Source organism: Phascolarctos cinereus, unplaced genomic scaffold (assembly GCF_003287225.1).
Source record: "Phascolarctos cinereus isolate Bilbo 61053 unplaced genomic scaffold, phaCin_HiC Scaffold_2;HRSCAF=192, whole genome shotgun sequence".
In the NCBI taxonomy this organism is placed as follows: domain Eukaryota; kingdom Metazoa; phylum Chordata; class Mammalia; order Diprotodontia; family Phascolarctidae; genus Phascolarctos; species Phascolarctos cinereus.
In genome coordinates this window covers 145,481,526-145,502,352 of record NW_027555625.1, presented here as the reverse complement: position 1 = coordinate 145,502,352, position 20,827 = coordinate 145,481,526, and the positions used below count along the sequence as shown (strand labels likewise).

The window sequence follows — 20,827 nt, the reverse complement described above, 5'->3', positions numbered from 1 at the left end:
AGTATGGAAGAAATGTGACATAGAGAAGAATGGGAAGAAAAAGGATCAATGAATATTTGAAACTATGTAATAGATATAAGGCTTTTTCCCATAGAGGAGTGAACTAGACTATCTTGGAGGGAAAGAGATTTTTGTGCTTCCAAGAGTGATGTAGATCCACAGATTTCACCAAGTGAAAGGTTATCCAATAGTGACCAGAGGAAGAAGAGTGAAGCAGTAGTGATTCTTTGCCGAGTGACAATTAGATACTCATTGATCTGACATAAACAACTAAGATGTCAGCTATCTTCTGAGATGCAATAGAGAACTCCCCCAGATTTTTATATTGATACCCACTTCTATTGATTCATGTGGGGACCAAGAATACCACCCAAAGAATGGACACCCTGGATGCTTTCAAGCCACCAGGCCCAGTTGAACTACCTCTGAGGGTACTGAAAGATTTGGCAGGTACAATTGCTGGAACGCTATCAAGGAGTGAAGAATGACAATGACTGTTCTGATTTCTTCCCGCCCCCCCACCACCACCAGAAAAAAAAGGTGGTAGAAAACAAACTCTATAAGCTAAAGGCCAGGGATTCCTGACAAAATTATATAAGTTTTTATCAAAGGCCTGATTAATGAATAGTGATCATAAAGAGCCAGCATGGCTTCCTCAAGAGTAGATTATACCAAACTAACTTTATTTTATTTTCGTGATAGGTTTACTAAACCAATAGAACAAGGACATGCAGTCAATACACTTTACCAATATTTTATCCAAGCATTTAACAAAGTATCTCATGTTATTCCTGTGGATAAACCAGAGAGGTGTGGACCATATATACTATAGTAAGTTTAGGTGTATTCAGAGCTAATTGAGTAGCTGGACTAAAACCAAACAGTAATTATTACTTCAATGACAACTTAGAAAGAGGTGTGTAGTGGAGTGCCCCAGGGATTTTTACCTGGCCTTGTACCATTTAACATTTTTATAAATGACTTGGACAAAAGTATATATGGCTTGCTTGACAAATTTACAGCTGACGTAGAACGAGGACAGATAACTAACACACTAAATGATGAGTTCAGTGTCCAAAGATCTCCACAGGTTACAGTGTTAGTCCTACTCCATTAAAATGAAAATTAATAGGGATAAATATCAAGTCTTACTCTTGGATTAAAAAAATCAACTTCTCATGTACGAGATGGCAGAGACGTGGATAGGTGGCAGTTTTTCTGAAAAAGACTTGGGGCTTTCAGAGGGCTAAAAACTCATTCTGCATCAGTAACATAGCATGGCAGCCAAAAAAAAAGGTTAAGTTGATAGTCAAAGGCTGAACTAAGGGAGGCAGAATGTCTACGACATTACTTAGAAAGCATCCAGAGGAATCTGACCAGGAGGGCAAAAGGCCTCAAGGTTATGCCATATGAGGATCTGTTAAAAGAATTGGGCATGTTTAGACTGAAGGAGATAAAATTTAGAGGGATCAACATAGGTGCTATCAAGGGTTTGAAGTGCTGTCCATGTAGAAGAGCAATTAGACTTGTTCTGCTTGGCCCTACATGGCAGAACCAGGGAGCAATAAATCACTCAACAAACATTCATTAAGTACCAGCTATGTGCTAGAGACAAAAGTACAAAAAAAGAACTAATCCTTCCTTTCAAAAAATTATATCACGGAAAATAACAGACGTGGTTTGGTCAGGTGAGAACTATTTATTAAGCATTTACTAAGTGTTAGGCACTGTGCCAAGCACTAGGAATACAAATACAAGCACCAGAAAGACCCTGCCCTCAAGGAGCTTCTATTTTAATAGTAGAAGAAAACATACAAAACTGAAAAGGGAATGTGGGAGGAAAGTAGCATGGTGAAGTACAGAGAATCAGAAGCAAGTTCTGTCAGGCTGGGCACTTCCCCAAAATGGTGGTTGCAGAAGGAACTCATGAATGGGAGACCAGGGCAGCATGGCAGAAGGATGTTCTAGGGTAACAAGGAAGCCAGGGAATGATAGAGAAGTCTTGGAGAGTAGAAGCTGGAGAGGGGCAGAATTAGAAGTAACATAAGGAAAAGCTTCCTATTAGTTGAAAGCTATGCCGAAAAGAAATAGGCTGCCTTGAGGGGTGATTGGCTTCCTCCCTTACCAGAGACCTTCAACACAAGGTTGGACAAAAAAATGATCAGACAGATGTATTGTCAAAGATACACTCATTTATATATGGGTTGGACTAGATGGGATCTGAGGTCCTTCCTCATTCTGAAGTTCTGTTTGTTACCAATGTGCCTGAGCAGGGAAATCTCTGATGAGCTCATGTCTTAAAAGAACATTTGTAAAAGATGGAAACAAGGGCACCTAGCCAAGGACAAATACTAAAGAGTGTCACCAACCAGTCAGAATAGTGTCTGGCACGAGTCCAGAATGAAATGAGGTTTATGAGGAGGGGGAAAGGACAACAAAAAAGGCTATGTTCTAGGCAAACAAAGAAGAAAAAAGGATAGAAATACAAGACTTCTGTGAAAAAATGAAAAATAAAAAAGGCAGAATCAGAAGAATGGAGTACATGCTAACTAAGATCACAGGAGGGGACAAGTAGAATGAGAATGAATAGAGAAATAATCCTGAGAAAGTGATTGAAAAATTATGATGCTTTATACACTTAAATAATTTAAATATAAAGGATTAGTTGGTTATGCTAGTGTCCAATAATTAGATTTTAATTAAATATTTATTTTATTTTAAGGGGAAGAATTAAGTTCATTCTTTAGGAAAGGTTGGATAATGTAAACAGATGACAAAAATAAGGTAAAACTGTTCCATTTCTATCTTGCTTTGTTTTCCCAAATAAGGTGAGTTATCTCCAGGCTGAAAACAGTAGAATGGAAAAATCCCCAAAAAGAGAATTGAAGCTCAAGAGGAGGCATTATAGTGCAACGGAGAGAGTGTGGGATTTGAAGTCAAAGGAGCTGGGTTCAAATCCTGATTACTACCTGTACAACCTTTAGCAGGGGGCGGATAGACAGCACAGTGGATAGAGCATGGGCCCTGGAATCAGGAGGACCTGAATGCAAATCTGGCCTCAGATACTTACTAGCCATGTGACCCTGAGCAAGTCACTTAATCTTGTTTGCCTCAGTTTCCTCATCTGTAAAATGGGCTGGAGAAGGAAATGACAAACCACTCCAGTATCTTTGTCAAGAAAACCCCAAATGGGGTCACAAAACACTGGACGCAACTCAATAACAGCAAACCTTTAGCAACTCGCTTAATCTCTCTAACTTCAATAACCCTACCTGCAGAATGAGGGAGTTGAATGAGATGCTCTCAAAGGTTCCTTCTAGCTCTGAATCCATAAGCTATAATTCTATTATAGAGGCTCACTTTGTGAAGTTCTGTTTAATATTATCTATTATTACTATTGGGTGGCATGTATATCTAAGATTACTTCCAACTCTGTGATTCTGTGATTAAACACCAGGATAATGATGTGTTGTCCTGTTTTTCCTATATGAAAACAATAGTACTGTGCTTTGAATTCTTTCCCCAGTAGTGTTAGATTTGGGCTGGGTCATTCATATGCTCTTTTCTGATTTCCCACTATAATTAAAAGCATGCTTTTAAGATTGACCAGGATTAAGGATCTGGTATAAATTGTGATCAAGGAAAGGGATGTGTGTGTGTGTGTGTGTGTGTGTGTGTGTGTGTGTGTGTGTGTGTGTGTCCCGTGTCCTTGTGTCTGTGTGTGTTCATGCTCTCCCACTCTAGGATGCTTACTGGTCTGTGTGGAGATGAAACACTTATCTTTGATTCTAGTTCTAGCATGTTTTAACCACTCAGGCTAACCAACCTAGCTTTATTTTGGAATAATCCCAATAGACATACCCCTAATAATTTCCTTAAGCATGAAAGGGCAGTCAGGCTGGATTTAAAACAATCACATTTGGCATTATTCAACACTCTCTTGAAAGGAGAATCTGAACAGTTCTATCAGCCTCTTCCTCTTCCAAGGCATTTCCAGGGGTGTGCTGGAACTACCTCATTTTGGCTAAGGAGCCCACTGTTAAATTTTCCCATGTGAACATTTACACTTCAGAAATTGGCTAACACTGAAAATCAGGGCTTGATTGTTTTGGTGATTATTTAGAGTCTAGATTTCAGAAAATGTTGGCAAAAATAATGTAATGTAATACAAATAATGTAGATTACATGTAGATTACACTTAATGTAGATTAACTTAAAAGTGTATTGTGGTTTTCAGAGAGCCAGTTGTTAAACATTTGCCAGCACATCTGCATTTCACCTCATCCTTCCTGTGTGTTAAGAATCCTTAGTCCAGATGCTTTCCCCACTAAACTGCCCTACCTTTGCCTTTCAGTGGCTCCCCTCCTGCCTCCAACATCATGAAAACTCTGCTCTATGACCTCCTGTTGCTGGGTCTGTTCTCCAACGTTTTCAGCGACTGTCAGAAGGATTGTTGGACATGCAGAGAGAAGCTTCACCCGTCCTGGGACAGCTTCAGTATTGATGTAAGCAAGATCCCGCCTAGGTACTCTTGAACCCCTGCAAAGAGTACTGTGTTCCTTTTTCTTGCCACCTTCAATTCAGGAGAGGCCTCTAATTTGCACGCACATGTACATTAGAATATCTCCATAGGCCTATTTTCATCGTGCTTAACCTCCTCAAATCTTAGCTTTTTAGTTTAATGTAACATAAATTGATTTTGACAAAGTTAATTTTTATAGTAATGCCTTTCTCAGCTGATCCCACCAAATAACAAATAGATTTGCTCCTTTACCAGCACTGTATTTTAATTTTTAATTGATTCAGTTTGATGAATATTATTAAGCACCCAGTACGTGGAAGGCCCTGTGCCAAGCCCTAGGAAGGAAAAATTGGATAAGGCCCGATCCTTGGCCTCAGGGAGCTTACCATTTTGTAGGGGAGAAAAGGCAGGTATGAAGATAAAAAGGATGTAAATTAGAATATGCCAAGTGTGTGCTATAGGGCAGCTAACTGCATAGTGGATAGAGTGCCAGCCTGGGATCAGGAAGACTCTTCTTTCTGAGTTCAAATCTGGCCGCAGATGCTTACTAGCTGTATGACCCTGGGCAAGTCGTTTAACCCTGTTTGCCTCAGTTTCCTCATCTGTAAAATGAGCTGCAGAAGGAAGTGGCAAATCATTCCAGTATCTTTGGCAAGAAAACCCCAAATAAGGTCACAAAGGTCGAACATGACTGTTCGACCACAGATACAAAGTGTGTACAATAAGGACAAAGAAAAGGCTACAATAAGGAAGATACTAATTTCAGCTGAGAGAATCAAGGAAAGCTTCAAGGAGTATCCTAGGATCCTTGATGGAAAGCTAGACAAGACCTAGGAGGTCATCTAGTTCAACCCTGTCCTTTTACAGAAGAGGACAGAAGGACCAGAGAGGTTAAGCCCAAGGTCAAACAGGTACTAAACCCAGCATTGGAATTCGAACCCAGGTCTTCTGACTTCAGACCCAGCATTCTTTCCACTGTACCGTGCCATCTCCCCCTTCTTATATAAGATGTTACATCTCAAACCTCTCAGGATGTTTTAAATGCCCACACTATTAAATACGTAGTATTAATTAATAAGCGGCTAGGTGGTACAGTAGACAGAGCACTGGACCTGGAGTCAGGAGGATTTGAGTTCAAGTTTCACCTTCGACACTTACCAGCTGTGCAACCATGGACAAGTCATTTAACTTCTGTCCACCTCAATTTCCTCATCTGTAAAATGGGAATCATAGTGATAACTCTCAAAGTTGCTGTGAAGATAAAATGAGATAATATTATATATATATGTATATATACATATATATGCATATGTATACATGCATGCATATAAATTAATATAATTTGTAATATATATTGAAAGCAAACACATTACTGAAATGGATCTAGGCCTGACATTCAATTCTGCCCTTATTGCTGCCCTGCCAACCTCCCCATCATGCTCTGACCCTTGCTCTCCACTTAAGACTTCTGGTCAGTGCAGAAGTCAGCAGAGCAGGGATGCTGTCGTCATAACTCAGAAGGGCAGAATCTGTGGTCCGTCAGGGATTCAATGTACCAAACATGTACTCAAGACCACCCATACTGCTGACCCTTGCTTGATTAGCTGACTGACATGGAACAGGGCCAGATAACACTTAGGCATGATTGAAAGGGATAGTTGAATATAGTTTGGGGATATTATGAAGGGGCAGACCCAGCCTCAGGTGTTTGGATTTCGCCCCACTTTTGGAAAGCTTCCTCATAGCCCCTCGGGGACCTGGCTGGTGGCAAAGCCAAGTAACTTCGGTTTTTGTTCCGGGCAGCCCACTGGCCCCCAAAGCACCCTCCCCATGTCAAGTCCTACCCTGCTTTCCTTTTCAGACACCCAAGCCCTGAAGGGGTCACTAGCACATACTTTTGAAGTGCCCCAGCGGAAAATGGTGATAGACCCAGAGCTTTATCATCTGAGAGTCCTGTCTCAAAGGCGCTGGGACCTGGGCTGCCCTGACCTGAGGGCCTACTGGATAGTCTAACCCACCCTCCATCAAGGAGCCTAGAATAGAAGCCAATAATAGCCTAGACTAGATAATTAGAGACCACAGAATGAGACCTGAAAAGAATCTTAGAGACCTTGTCCAGCTCCTTCATTCTATATATGAGAAAACGAAGTCCTGAGAGGTCACATAGATGTTAGTGACAGAGCTGGAACTAGAACCCAGATCTAGAACCCAGATCTAGAACCCAGATCTCTGGGATCCTAGTCCTGTGCTCTTTCTGCCACACTGAGAGCCTATAGGAACAACTAAAAATTAAGGAGGTAAAAGAAATCAGCTGGGACCAGGAGGGCTTAGGAAACTGAGCTAGGTAGGTTCTGAAGTGAGATGGGGGATATTACTTTCAGGAATGCCTTTTTACTCTGAACATGTATAGGAAAGATATTTGCTATCACTTCTTTTCCACCAACAATTATGGTGGAAACAACAAGACAGTGTAGCGTAGTGGTTACTGAGTTTGGATTGCTATACTGGCTCCGTCTGCTCTGTGACCTTGAGCAAGTCAACCTTTCTGGCCTCAGTTCTCTGTAAAAGGGCAGGAAGGATGAAACTAATGAACTCTGATGTTCCTCCCATCTCTAAACCTATGATCCTAAAACTAATGTGCATAAACGATGCCTGATATTACATAGGACACACAAGAGGAATAGGGACTGGAGCTAGGATTTCATTGGAATGGAGAGCTTCCAGATGAGGAAACTCTTTACCAATTCAGATGAGAAAAGTCACTGCTATTTGTACTCTTAGAAATTGCCAAAAGCACTAAGAGGTTAAGTGACTTGCCCAGGGTCACACACTCAGTGTGTCTCAGAGACCATACCTGAATCCAGGTCTTCCTGGTTTTGAGACCAAGCTGCCTCTCTAGGTGAATACACTCTACATCAAAATACAGAGAAATTGAAAGATCCAAGGACAACTAGTTATCTTAAAGAACAGCTAGGTGGTGCAGTGATAGAGCACTGGAGCTCAGCATCAGTAAGACTCATCTTTCTGAGTTCAAATCCAGCCTCAGATACTTCCTAGCTGTGTGACTCTGGGCAAGTCACTTGCCCTTGTTTGCCTCAGTTTCCTCATCTGTCAAAAGGGCTAGAGAGGGAAATGGCAAACCACTCCAGTATCTCTGCCAAGAAAACCCCAAAATGGGCCCATAAAGAGTTACACAGGAATTGAAACAACTCAGTAACAACAAAAGTTATCTTAAATGTTTTCTTTCAATCACTAACCTTGGTTTTCCTCCAGGTATTTCACAGACTGTTAAGCACTATAGAAATATGAGCTATTACTACCACTGAGTAGTCCTCATTTGCTTTGAATCTCTTCCCTTGAAGTTAAAACCTCTTGGAACTAGAAAAGTTACTCACTGTAGGCTTCTCTCGGGCCTTTGATATTCTCTAGAGAGAGACCTTGAGCCTCTCCTCTGATTAGCTCTGAGCACTAAGAGTTTCTGCCATGTTCCCCTACACTATGTACTTCTTCTGTGTCTTACGGCAAAGAAAAATAGTACCAAGAAGTATAGCCTCTTGTCTTGGTGATACCAGCTGCCATGACTACCACCCCTGGCAGAGGCAGGTCTGGGAGAATGGGGAAGGGCCCAACAAGTGTTATCAAGTGTCCGGCTGTCAAATATCTCACCAGCTTGAGGCAGAACACAATGGCATAAGGCTTTGCCCCGTAACACACAGGACGCAGGAGAATACCAAGAGAAAGAAAGTGATCCAGGTGAACAGACTCCCCAGGGTGGCCTTATTTTGCTGTAAAGAGGTCTCATCTGACTCTCTTGCCCTCCGTCCTTGCTGAAACACAACTCTACCACTGCAGTATAGTGGGCCAATCTAAACACCAGCCCAGAAGCCTGGACTCTCCCTGCTTTTATCCATTGCCTATACTAGAAGATGCCTTTAAGTAAGAGCGAGGCTGGTACCTTCTAGGTGCTGACAATAGTGGCTGCTCTCTGGCCCCACATCTTCCTGATGTTTATAAGGCTGGATCAGAAAAAGACAAATAGAGTAATGCCTCATTTATATATTATAGAGCAACCTCACCTACCTAGACTATAGCCAAGACATAGGAAGGAAACAAGGAAGGCTTTGGAGAAAGCAAAACAGATTCACAAAATCAATGGACTAAAATTTATATAGTAAAGCTTCCCTGGCCCTCTTCTAAAGCCTCTTCAGGAGAAGAGAACAAGCATGTATTAAGTACCTACTACGAGGCAGGCTAGGTGGCACAGTGGATAGAGTGCCAGGCCTGGTGTTAGAAAGACCTGAGTTCAAATCCAGCCTCAGACACTTACTAGTTGTGTGACTCTGGGCAAGTCACTTAACCCTGTTTGTCTCAATTTCTTCATTTGTAAAATGAGCTGGAGAAGGAAAAGGCAAACCACTTCAGTATCTTTGCCAAGAAAACCTTAAATGAGGTCACAAAGAGTCGGTCACAACTGAAAACAGCTAAACAACGTGTGCCAGGTACTATGCTAAGCCCTTCACAAATACTATCTCATTTGATCCTCACAACAACCTGGGGAGATAGGAGCTTAATTATCTTCGTTTTACAGTCGAGGAAACTAAGGCAGAGGTTTAGTGACTTGCCCAAAGTCACACAGTTAGTGTCTGAGGTCAAACTTGAACTCAGATCTTCCTAACTCCAGGCCACAGTGCTCTATCCACTTGTTGTACCACTTAGCTGCCTTCCTATAGCATATTTTTGTTGTTGTTTAGCTGTTCAGTAATGTCCAACTCTTCATGACCCCATATGACCACAGCATGCTAACACTGTCCATGGGGTTTTCTTGGCAGAGATACTGGAGTGCTTTTGCCGTTTCCTTCTTCAGCTCATTTTCCAGATGAGGAAATTGAGGCAAACAGGGTTAAGTGACTTGCTCAGAGTCACACAACTAGTAAATGTCTGAGGCTGGATTTGAACTCAGGTCTCCCTGATTCCAGGACCAGTGCTCTAACCACTATACCACCTAGCTGCCTCTCCAATGGCATATTAGAAGCAACAAATTAGAAATGGGGTGAGAGACATTAAAAAAATGAAAAAAGCAGCCACAAAAAAAGCACAGAAGTCTAGGGCCATTGAGCAGGAAGGAATCATGGGATCACCGGAAGAGCTGGAAGGAGCTTTGCAGGTCATGTAGTCCAACCCCTCATTTGACTCTTGAAGGAAAGGAACCTCCCCGCCCTGCCCAGGGAGAACAAGGGCTTTGCCCAAGGTCATGTGAATGAGTAGTAAGCCGCAGACTGGCAATTTAAATTCAGTCCCCCTGATTCTAAGTTCCGCACTCTTTCCACTTGTCAAAAATATATTTTAAAATATTTGCTTGAAGAGTTAAACCTTTGGCCACGCAGAAAATCCAGCTATTCAAAATAATTCATTTCTTTGCTTTTTCCTGTCCTGAGAATTGGGGTTTCATTGCAGCACTTCACTTCTCATAGAGCTTCTAAATTGCTTCAAGTATCTCTTCCTTCTGGTACCTAGCTACTAGAGATCTACTCACTAATTAGAAACGATAACAGCTACTGATCAGGTATTAAACAGTTCTCTGATCAAAACATCTGCTTCTGTGTAAGAAGCCAGACTTTACAAGTTCAAGTCACACTGGGGCTGTATTTTCAAACTACATTTAGATACCTTCTGTTTTTATGGCACCTACATTTCCAAATGTATTCCTCCCCATTCTCTTCCTGAGAGCTTATATCAGTCCCTATAACAAAGAAGAAAAAAGAAGAAAGAAAGAAATTCAGCAAAACTAGCCAACATATAGAAAAAGTACCAGGGTACATTTAACAAGTACATTTCAACCAAACATAGCTAGATTTCCAAACTGAGAGATAAAGTGATTTCTCTGCCCTTTTCTTCTACTCCTTTAGGGTGAAGCTCTTACCTGGATAAAAGGTCAGCATCTACTTAGGATGCTGATAGGCCCATGAGATTCTTCCTCATTTTGCTCTTGTAAAAACCCATCCACTAGTACACATTCATCTAGGAATATATAGAATATTCATCAAAAAAGTACAAGTTTTTATAATAATAATAATAATAATAATGATGATGATGATAATAATAACTGATGTTTATATCACTTTAAAGTCTGCCAAACATTTTATACATTCCGTGGAGTTCAATTTAGTAAGCATTTATTAAACACCTACAATGGGCAGGGAAATGAGCTAAGTGATAAGGCTACAAAGGTAAAAATGAATTAGTCCCTGCCCTCAAGGAACTTACCTTCAACAAATGTTATTTCATTTAAGACTCATAAAAACTCTGTGATGTATTACAAATATTATCTCATTTGAGTCTTATAACAACCCATCAAGATAGATGCTGTTATTATCCCATGTTATAGTTGAGGAAACTGAGGCAAACAGAGGTTAAGTGACTCACCTGGGTGAGTCACACAGCTAGGATGTTTCTGAGGCCACATTTGAACTCAGATTTTCCTTACTCCTCTGTTTGTCTCAGTTTCCTCAACTGTAAAACAGGGTTGATAATAGCACCTACAATTCAAGGTTGTCAATCATCTGAGAAAATACTTGTAAAGCACTTAACTCAGTGCCTGGCACATAGTAGGCATTATATAAATGTTTACTCCCTTTCCCACCCCCAACCATAAGCAACCCAATATTAATGGCAACAAGGAAGAATTCTGAGAAAGTTTGGGACTTCCAGAACAGATAGAGAGATCACAACCTATTTCAACTTTTCCAAATATTTTAAAAACTCAGAGGTCCTGATAATTGCATAAATTTATCCTTCTCTCTTGTCAGGCAGCAGATCAGGAAGGGTTCAGACTGATGGACAAATGATCTGTAGTCTCACGCCTCCCCAAAGTGGTTCAGCTTGTTTCTAAGATATAGGAATTCGCGGCTTAGATTCTTAAAATCTAGCCACTGCTCAGATTCTTATAATCTAGCCAATAGCTTTAAAAAAAAAGATACAGGAATTTGCAAAGGCAAACGAGGCATAGCATTGGATAGAGTGCCGGACTTAGAGTCAAGAAAACCTCCCTTCAAATGCTACCTCTGATCCCTGATACATTGGTGCTTAATAAGTTCATGTTGACTGACTGATTCAGCTCAGCTATGTGACGATAGGCAAGTCAGTAAGCTTCTCTGAGACTCAGTGTTCTCATTTGTAAAATAGAGATAACATGATCTGCAGTGTAACCTCTTGGAGTTGTTGCAAGGCTCGTGGGATGACTTTTACAGAGTTCTCTGTAAACTTTAAAGCACTTTATAAATGCCAGCTGTTATTTTTGTTCTTGCTAATCACGAATGGATTTTACTTTATCTCACAGAGAGGTCAAATGCTAATTTCCCCACCTTGCGTCCCAAATATCTGGCCTCTTGAGCAGCTGAGCTGTCATTTACCATGCCTCCCCGTAAGACCTGCTTCACTCATTGCACTTGGCACTGGCCTGAGATATTCCAGATGCTCATTCATACTCTGGCTAAAAATAACTGTCGTTAATGGAGACTGGAGCAAGTGCCGCTGGCTTGCTTAATAGACCATTAACCAACCATCAGAAAGAGGCAGGTGAATGCCTTAGTCCAAAGGGTAATACATTAAGTTTATATATGCCAACTGCTATCAAAAATGCTGTTGGGGGTTTGTATTCTGTATCTGAGGCTATTTGCCAACAACTCGATTAAGGCACTCGATTAGCTTCAATGATTGTCAGCTCCTGGTACTTGGAATAGCACATCAATTCTGAGAATAGAACATGCATTAGATTTGGTTATAGAATCTGATTTTCTATCATTAACATAAAATCTAATTGTATCATCTGGTCTTGGAAAACCAGGGGCCCACCAAAGGTCTGATAACCCTTAGTTTTAGTTTTAATATATGTATTTTGCTTCTTTCCTAATACTACTTAACTCCATTCAACGGATACATAAGGTTGTCATCTGATAGGATTATTCCCCTAAATTGTATGTGTATAAATTAGTTCTACTCAGTTTATTCTGAAGCAAATCCATCTATGAATGTGCTAAGTACAGACCTTATTAATTTCTTTCCGTGTCTGAGAAACATGCTCAGATTGTGTTAATTGTTTCATGCTTCATTCCCCTTTGTCTTTCCTGGGTACATCCTGTGAGCCAACGGTTACTTTATCTACAGAGGGCAATGAAACTGCCAGTTTCTGGTATAAGGCTGTTCAGGCATCCTACACCACCAGATGGAAACTTTCGGTGGAAGGAAGGGCTTGGATGGCTCATTTCACTTGGTGTTTGTGTAATTGACCACAGAGTGCTTCCCCTGATACCTACATCTCCTGTGTTTGTGGCACCATCTTGTCTGAGAAGATAACAGGCACTTTTGAAGCATAGTGACTCAAATATTGGTCAGAAAGACCTCAGTTCAAACCCTTCCTTGGACACTTATTAGCTATGTGACCCTGGGGAAGTCACTTAAACTCTCTGCCTCAGTTTCTCTATGTGTAAAGTGGAGCTAATAATAATACTCACCTCACAAGGATGCTGTGGAGATGTGATAACGTGTGTTGAGCACTTTGCAAACCATAAATCATTATTTAAATACTATTTATTTATTATGCTATTATTATTCTATTCTGCCTCAGACACAAGCTGTGTGACCAAGTATAAATAGTGAAATAGGCAATCACAATATCACAAGGCTTAAGTGAAAACCAGGTTTATTACAAGAGAAATGAACATGCATATGGAACCCAAAGAATTCACAATTCATACAGAAATTGGCATATTTATGACAGCAGGACAAAGGAAAGAGGAGATACCAGGAAGGGGCATGGCATGGGAGGGGAGAAAGTGCAGTAAAGGTGGGGAAAGGACAAAATTCCTCCAGAAGGGAAGGAGCAAAGCAATGGCAAAAGTCTCGTTCTTTTCCCTTGTGAACCACTAGACTATGAGGATAGGAGGGTCTGCTATCTGCAAAGGACCCCAGCTGCACAAGCATTTTTCCAGGCTGGTGCCCATCTTGCCTCCCAGAGACACACAGGGAATCCAGCTTGGGATTCAAACCACAAATTATGTCAGCGTGGGGGGGCGGGATTCATCCCTGACACATTCAAGGCCTTCTGCATGCTCTGGGTCCAATGTTTTTGGAAAATATGATAACTCAAAAAGACAATTTAAGGGGACTCCTTAACAGTCCTTAGCATCATTACACTCCAAAAGCGTGAGTGAAAAAAACCAATGACCCAGGCCAAAGTTCCAGATGGGAATCCACTGTCTAAGAGTGTTTGAGGGGAGGGAAGAGGCAATTAGGAATATAGTTCCTATGCAGAGGTAGAGAATACAACCCACTTGAGTGTGTTCATTCATTCATTTCTTTCTTCACCAAGTATTTGTTAAGTCCCTACCATATATAAGGTACTGAGCTGGACATAAAGATAAAAAATTAAATAATTCCTGCCCTCAGGGAGCTTATGTTCTACTAGGGAGGTTACAGCATATACGTGGATGAGCAAATACAAAATGCAGACGACGTAAATACAAATATTTTTTGCTTGTGAGGGGAAAAGCATTAATGACAAGAGAAGTCAGGAAAAATGGGGGAGGGGATGGGGGGGAAGGTGAGAGAACTTCTAGCATCTCACCAACCATTTAGGCAATGGTGTACCTGTGGCAGGTCTAATAACCAGGATGATCAAGCTACCAAGCAGGTAGCAGGTGGAAATTATGCTTATAGAACATTCACTTTAATCTGCAGGTTTGACCATTCAGGAAAAAATCCATGCTGGCCAAGTCAAGGGCACAGTGCTTCATGTCAGGGCATAGGGAAAGGATCCTGGGATCCAGGGGCAGCCTTCTGTAGAGGAAAGAACACTAGCTTTGGGATCAGGACAGTTGGTTCAAATTCCAGCTCCCAGAATTACTAGCTGTGTGACCTTAGGTGAATCACTTAACTTCTGTTGGGCTCAGACTCCTCATCTGTTAGGTTCACATAATAAGACGTGTTTTACCGATCTCACAGGGTTGTTGTAAGGAATGCACTTTGTAACTCTTAAAACCCTATGGGAATGATTGCTTTTAGTCTGGGATGTAAATGCCTGTGAAACTAGCCAGACAGGGAGAACCAGGACTGGGAATCAGTCTCATCAGACAATAGTTAGGCCATAAAAGACTGAGTGCTGAAAATTAGCTAAAGCAGAGAGGAACTAGCAGGATCTAGAGTCTAAGAGATGGAGAGCCTAGGTCTAGGCAGTTAGTATCTAAGAAGTGTCCAAGGAAATTGTTAAGTCAAAAATAACAGTAGTAATGAATGAACAGAAGAAGCCTCCAAAGATAAGTTCTGATCCTATGGGAAATGCTGTTTGCTCTATCCCATGTTTTATTTTACTTGCTGGGAATAAACGGGTGGCCCTGGAACCAAATGTTAAGTGCAGCCAGAGAGGCTTCAGCAGCCTACAAGTGAAACTTGTACCTAATTAGGGCCCTCTCTGGGCAGAGATGTTGGGATGAGTAGGAAGTCCTCAAAGATGTCTTCCCTGAATCTCCTTGCTTGGATCAGGGACAAATGTAGTCTCTGTACTGGCATCTCCAGGACAGGAGATCCCTGGACCATGTGTGGGCGCTCTTCCTGTCTCAGCTTATGAAAGTTTCCTCTCTCAACCACATATTTGACATCTGGTGATTGGCCAGGATGATCCTGGTGGGGGTGGGGTGGAAAGAAACAGAGACAGAAAGACAGTGGGAAAGAGAGGAGAAATGGGGGGGGGAGCTGGTGAGAAGGCTGCAGGGACTGGTTCAATGGCCTGTTTCCTTGCTTGAAGTGACGCAAAAGACTCAAACTATAAGTGAGCTCGAACTATCACAGTCTGACCTCATGGCAGTGTCAAGTTACCCAAATAAACTACGAACTCTCCTTCCAGAAAAACCAAAAAGGCAAAGCAGGATCAGTCACCAGATTAGTCCAGGATTAGACAGCAGGCCCCTCTGGGTGTCCTCATAGTGGGATGGGAAAGCAGGATTTGGAAACAGAAATTCATTCATTCAAGAATCAACGATTAGATACCCACTACATGCCAGTAGGTACCACATGCTACTACATACTAGATGCCAGGCATTACTGTTATTAAGCTGTTTTTAAGTCCAACTCTCCATAACTCCATGTGGGGTTTTCTTGGCAAAGATACTGGTGTGGTTTGCCATTTTCTTCTCCACCTCATTTTACAGATGAGGAAACTGAGGCAAACAGGGTTAATTGACTTGTCCAGAGTCATACAGTTAGCAACTGTCTGAGGCTGGATTTGAACTGGGGAAGATGAGTGTTCCTGATTCCAAGGCCAGTGCTCTATGCACTATGGCACCACCTAGCTGCCTATGCTAGGCACCAAGGGGCGTACAAAGTCGAGACAAGACACAGTTCCTGCCTTCATGGAACTTAGTCTTGGAGAGATCCGGGAAATAGAAAGACGGGTAATGGTTATATGCAATGTTATGCGATAAATACATTAGAGAGTTGCTAAAGTGCTATTTGAAGTCAGAGGGAGGGATGGTTGTTATCAGCTGGGGGGACCAGGGAAAGTTTTATGGAAGAGAGGGCATTCTGCTGGCTCCAGGCATGGAATTCAACAGGTAAAGAGGGGATAAGTAGGTTATCTAAACCAGGTAAGGTTATCTTGGCCAGTCTCTCTGGGACAGGAGTATACAACTGACCTAGGGAGCAAGGCCCAGAGACAGAGCAAGAAGCATAGCTGCCCTCGGTTTGGGCACAAACACCAAGGAAAAGGAATGTGGGTCACCAGTCATGTAGACAACGACAACTGACAGTTCAATGAACGGAGCCACTGGTCAATTTTACTAATGCCTTGCTGTGCTGTGATATGAGAAATGCTTTTGAACCAGACTGAAATTTGCATCTCAAAGGACAGCTTGGGGGTACCTCTTCCTTAATGTCTGTCTCAAAAGTAAGAGATGTCTCTGGCATGTCCTTTCTTCTAATAACTCATTGGGAAGCAATAATCAATGTGGCTGAAGCAAGCTCAAACCCGTTTATCTTTTCAGAAGACACTATCTCTGGATAACACATTTCTAAACCATGCAAACTGAGATAAACTATGTGAAGTGCTACTTCCTTTTGGTTGTGCCAAAATGACTTCTTCTGGGTTCAAAGGACACCTCATAATTCAAGTATGTGAGGTTTGGGACACAAGCTTCACATTTACACTATTGATGCCCTTAATTTTGCACAGTTCAGCTGGATTTTGAACAGGCCTATCTATTTTTTCCCCTTTGTCTTCATACAGAAATCACTACATTCTCTCTTCATCATTGTAATCGCCCTTTTTTGGATCTTTTCTTGTTCTGTTGTATCCTTCTTTCTTTTTAATATATACCTTTTGTTTCTTTTCCCCCATGCTCCCACTGAAACAGAGAGAGATAAGAGACCAGAACAGTACAGAGCACTTCCTCCATACAAATAGACATATCACCTTGTCATTTTGTGCAAAGTAGAATACTGTTTTCTAGTTTGCATGTGATCCCCTTGATGACAATGTCTGTCATTTTGTTGGCTTTTTTGGGCCATAACAGCAAATTAAATTGATACTTTTAGAGAACATTTTACAGAGCTTCTTAGATCCCTTATTGGGTTGTAGCTAAAAGCTCTGAAACAGAATGACAGAGTCAAAAAGAACCTTAGTGGCCATCTGGTTCTACCTTTACTGGAGCACAAATACTGCCTATAATATTCCCCTGCTGCCCAGTGCCACTGACCTCCTTACTGTTCCTCAAACTCGATAGTCTAGTGTCTGACGGGGGGTATTTTTACTTCCCATCCCCAAGCCTGGGATGCTCCTTCCCTCTCATCTCCATCTATGGGCTTCCTTAAAGTCCTAGATAAAATCCAGCCTTCTCTAGAAAGGCTTTCCTGTTGCCCTTTACTTCTAGTTCCTTCCCTCTGCAGATTATTTCAAATTTACCCTGCTGAAAACAAAACAAAACAACCCCCCCACACACACACAAATTGACCCTGCTTATCTAGCTTGTTTATACACAGTTGTGTATTCTCACCTATGGGGGTAGGAGAAATAAAGACAGAGAGAGAAAGAGACAGACAGACAGACAGACAGACAGAGAGACAGAGACAGAGAAAGAGAGAGACAGAGAGAGACAAGAGAGAGACAGAGAGATTACTATAGTCCAGGCACTATGCTATACTCTGAGTATACGTACAAAATCAGGGACTACCTTTTACCTTTCTTCACATCCACAGTATCTAGCACATTAGGTACTTAATAAATGTTTATTGACTGACTGAACTCTCTGCAACTTTCAACCAGTTCCCTCAGTTCTGACCCCTGGAGCAAAGGAGAACAAGTCTATGTAATGCTCCTTCCTCATGACAGCCCTTCAAATACTTGAAGACAATAGTCATGTCCCCCTGTCTTCTCTCCAAGCTAACCATCCCTAGTTTTTTGTAGGGCATGGCCTTCAATCTTTTTATCGTCCTTATATCCTTTCTTTCATGGGCAGTTAGGTGGTACAATAGATAGAGCTCCAAGCCTGGAGAAAGAAAGACTCATCTTCCTGAGTTCAAATCTAGCCTCAGACATTTACTAGCTGTGTGACCCTGTGCAAGTCAGTTCACCCTGTTTGCCTCTGTTTTCCCGTGTGTAGATTGAGCTGCAGAAAGAAATGGAAAACCCCTTCAGTATCTTGGCCAAGAAAAGCCCGAATGGGGTCACAAGGAGTGGGCCACAATTGAATCAGCTGAACAGTAGTAACCCCTTCTTTCAACATGCTGCCACTTGTCAATATCTTTCCTTAAAAGTGGTGCCTTGAATGCAAAACAATAATTAAATGTGATCTGACCAAGGCAGACTTTGGCAAGATTACCACCTTCCTCCTTCTGAACATGAAAACTGTTAGTGCAGCCTTTGATTCTCTTAACTTTGTGGATTTGTTTTCCCATACTGTTAACTCCAATTGAGCGTGCAGTCCTCTAAACCCCCTATACCTTAGCTGCTTTTGTTCCCAATCAATTACGTTGTGGTTGCCTGCCCAAAAGCTCAGATTGTAATTTTTCTGCCCACTCCTACAGTCTCATGAGACCTTCCTGCCATTTATCTCTGTCAGCTTGGCATTTTATTGCCCAGAAGAATTTGTCATCTGTGAACCTGGAAATTTCATTGCAATACTTCTCCTAGATCATTTATAAAAACATTAAATGAGACCAGTTCCAGTACCAGGCACCAGGGTTTTCCATTATTAACACTTCTCTAGCCAGAGAAGCCCCTGTTTATCTCCACATGTTCTCCAGTTTCCAGCTCTGTTTCTTAGGCACTGAAAGATGTTTCTGCCTGTCATGAGGGAACACAGGGGCTCTTTAGGGAGACATTATTACATAATGGAAAGAGCAATGCATTCAGCAGGTCAGAAGATCTTGCTTCTGAGTTCTGCCTCCAATATCTCCTAAATACATGACAAGAGAAGTCATTTTGCCATTCTGAGGCTCAATTTTCACATCTGCAAAGTAGGTATAACTATACTTTCATTACCTGCCTCAGGTTGTTTTAAGAAAAGGATTTTGTAAACCTTTTAAAGAGCTATAGAAACGTGAGCTATTAATATTTTAACTGGTTTTACAGTATAATCTTTCCAAACACTTTTTGAAAGCCTAAATAATATCTATTAGCTGCTCATTGTCTTTGTGCTTATTTATTCTCTTAAAGAACTCTGGTAGATTAATGGATTATGCTTTTCGTCCTACAGAAACAACATTTCCTTTTCCCTGCTAAGCGGTTAGGTGGTGTGGTTGAGAGAGAGCCAGACTTAGATTCAAAGAGACTTGAATTCAAATCCTTCCTAAAACATACTTACTAGGGATGTAATCCTGGGCAAGTCAATTAATAACATTATAATATCAATAGGGATATCAATGGATACGAAAATTTAATTATAATTGTACTTCAAAATGAAATTTTTCATCCTCTATTTTCTTTGCCTTGTACTGAAAAAAAAAGGTTACTGCATCAGTTGGCATGGCCTGGTTCTTAGAGGTCTTCTTAAATTCTGATCTTTTTAGTGAAGTAGAAATTAAATCAAGAGCTAGCCCTTGAACCAATAAGAATTCATAATAATAATAGGGGGCGTTTGTGTAGTACTTTGAGCTTTGCAAAGTACTTTACATGTCATCAGATCCTCGCAACAGTTCTCTGAGGTACATGCTATCACCATCCCCCATTTTACAGATGAGGAAACTAAAGCTGAGGCAGGTTAGTCTTTTTTTCCATGTTGATTAACTAAGTTCTTATTCTAAAAGGATGATCCTTACATTTGTGAAGTGCCACATACAGAGGTGGGGGGAGGGAACCAAAATGTTTCCCAAAGAAAAACCGTAGTCAAAAAATGGGAAGGGGGTTGGAAAGGCTCCCCAGCACCTATGTAGTCTAAACCATACCCCAAAGGAGCCTTCCTTCAACACTTCAAAATTGGAAGGATGACATGACTTCACAGATCTGGGGAGTACTCTTGCCAAGACTTGGATAACTGTAAGTCAGATAACTGGACTTCTCTAGGGGTTGTTTCTGAAGAATTCATTGCCTTCTAGTCAGCTGGACGATGAACCTCCCCAAAATTACTGAGGCTGGTCCTCAGACAGTCAGTCCAGCAGAGCAACCATCGAGTGACCAGTAAACAGAGAGCTAGAGTGGAGTTAAGACAACTGCAGTCTGAATCCTGCTTCAGACACTTACTCCCATGTGACCCCAGGAAAGCATACTGTTGAGCAAACTGCTGCTGCTGTTCAGTATTATTCAATTGTGTCCAATTCTCTGTGACCTCACTTGGGGTTTTCTCGGCAGAGATATTGGAGTGGTTTGCCATTTCCTCCTCCAGCTCATTTCATGATGAGGAAACTGAGGCAAATGCAGTTAAGTGACTTGCCCAGGGTCACACAGCTAGTAAGTGTCTGAAGCTGGATTTGAACTCCCAAAGATGAATCTTCCTGACTTCAGGCCTGGCATTCTATCCACTGTGCCACCTAGCTGACTTTGAGCAAGTTTGCTGGGACAAAAAGATAATGAAATGTATTGACATATGATAACTCTTACATGTTTTTATGTCTTTAAAAAGTTCTAATATGCAATATATCCTTCCTTTGCAATAATTGCTTGTTTTACATTATTTCGCACTGACCTCACAAGATTTGGACACGTTCTTTCATTCATTATAAAATAGTACTGTCACATTTGAACCATTTCTGCTTTTAATACATTTTATTGATACATTTTGTTTTTAAATCACCTACATTTCCCACTGTATTCTTCCCCTCACC

The 20,827-nt window shown here is 41.4% G+C and overlaps 1 protein-coding gene across 1 annotated transcript in view; it reads left to right on the top strand.

The window, feature by feature from the left end:
* PNOC (prepronociceptin) overlaps window positions 1–20,827 on the top strand; it is a 53,844-nt gene that overhangs the window by 16,962 nt on the left and 16,055 nt on the right. The window contains exon 2 of the mRNA XM_020988627.2: window positions 4,355–4,505. Within this exon, the coding sequence (XP_020844286.1) occupies window positions 4,380–4,505 (126 nt within the window). The 5' untranslated portion in view covers window positions 4,355–4,379. The remainder of the gene's footprint in view (window positions 1–4,354; window positions 4,506–20,827) is intronic.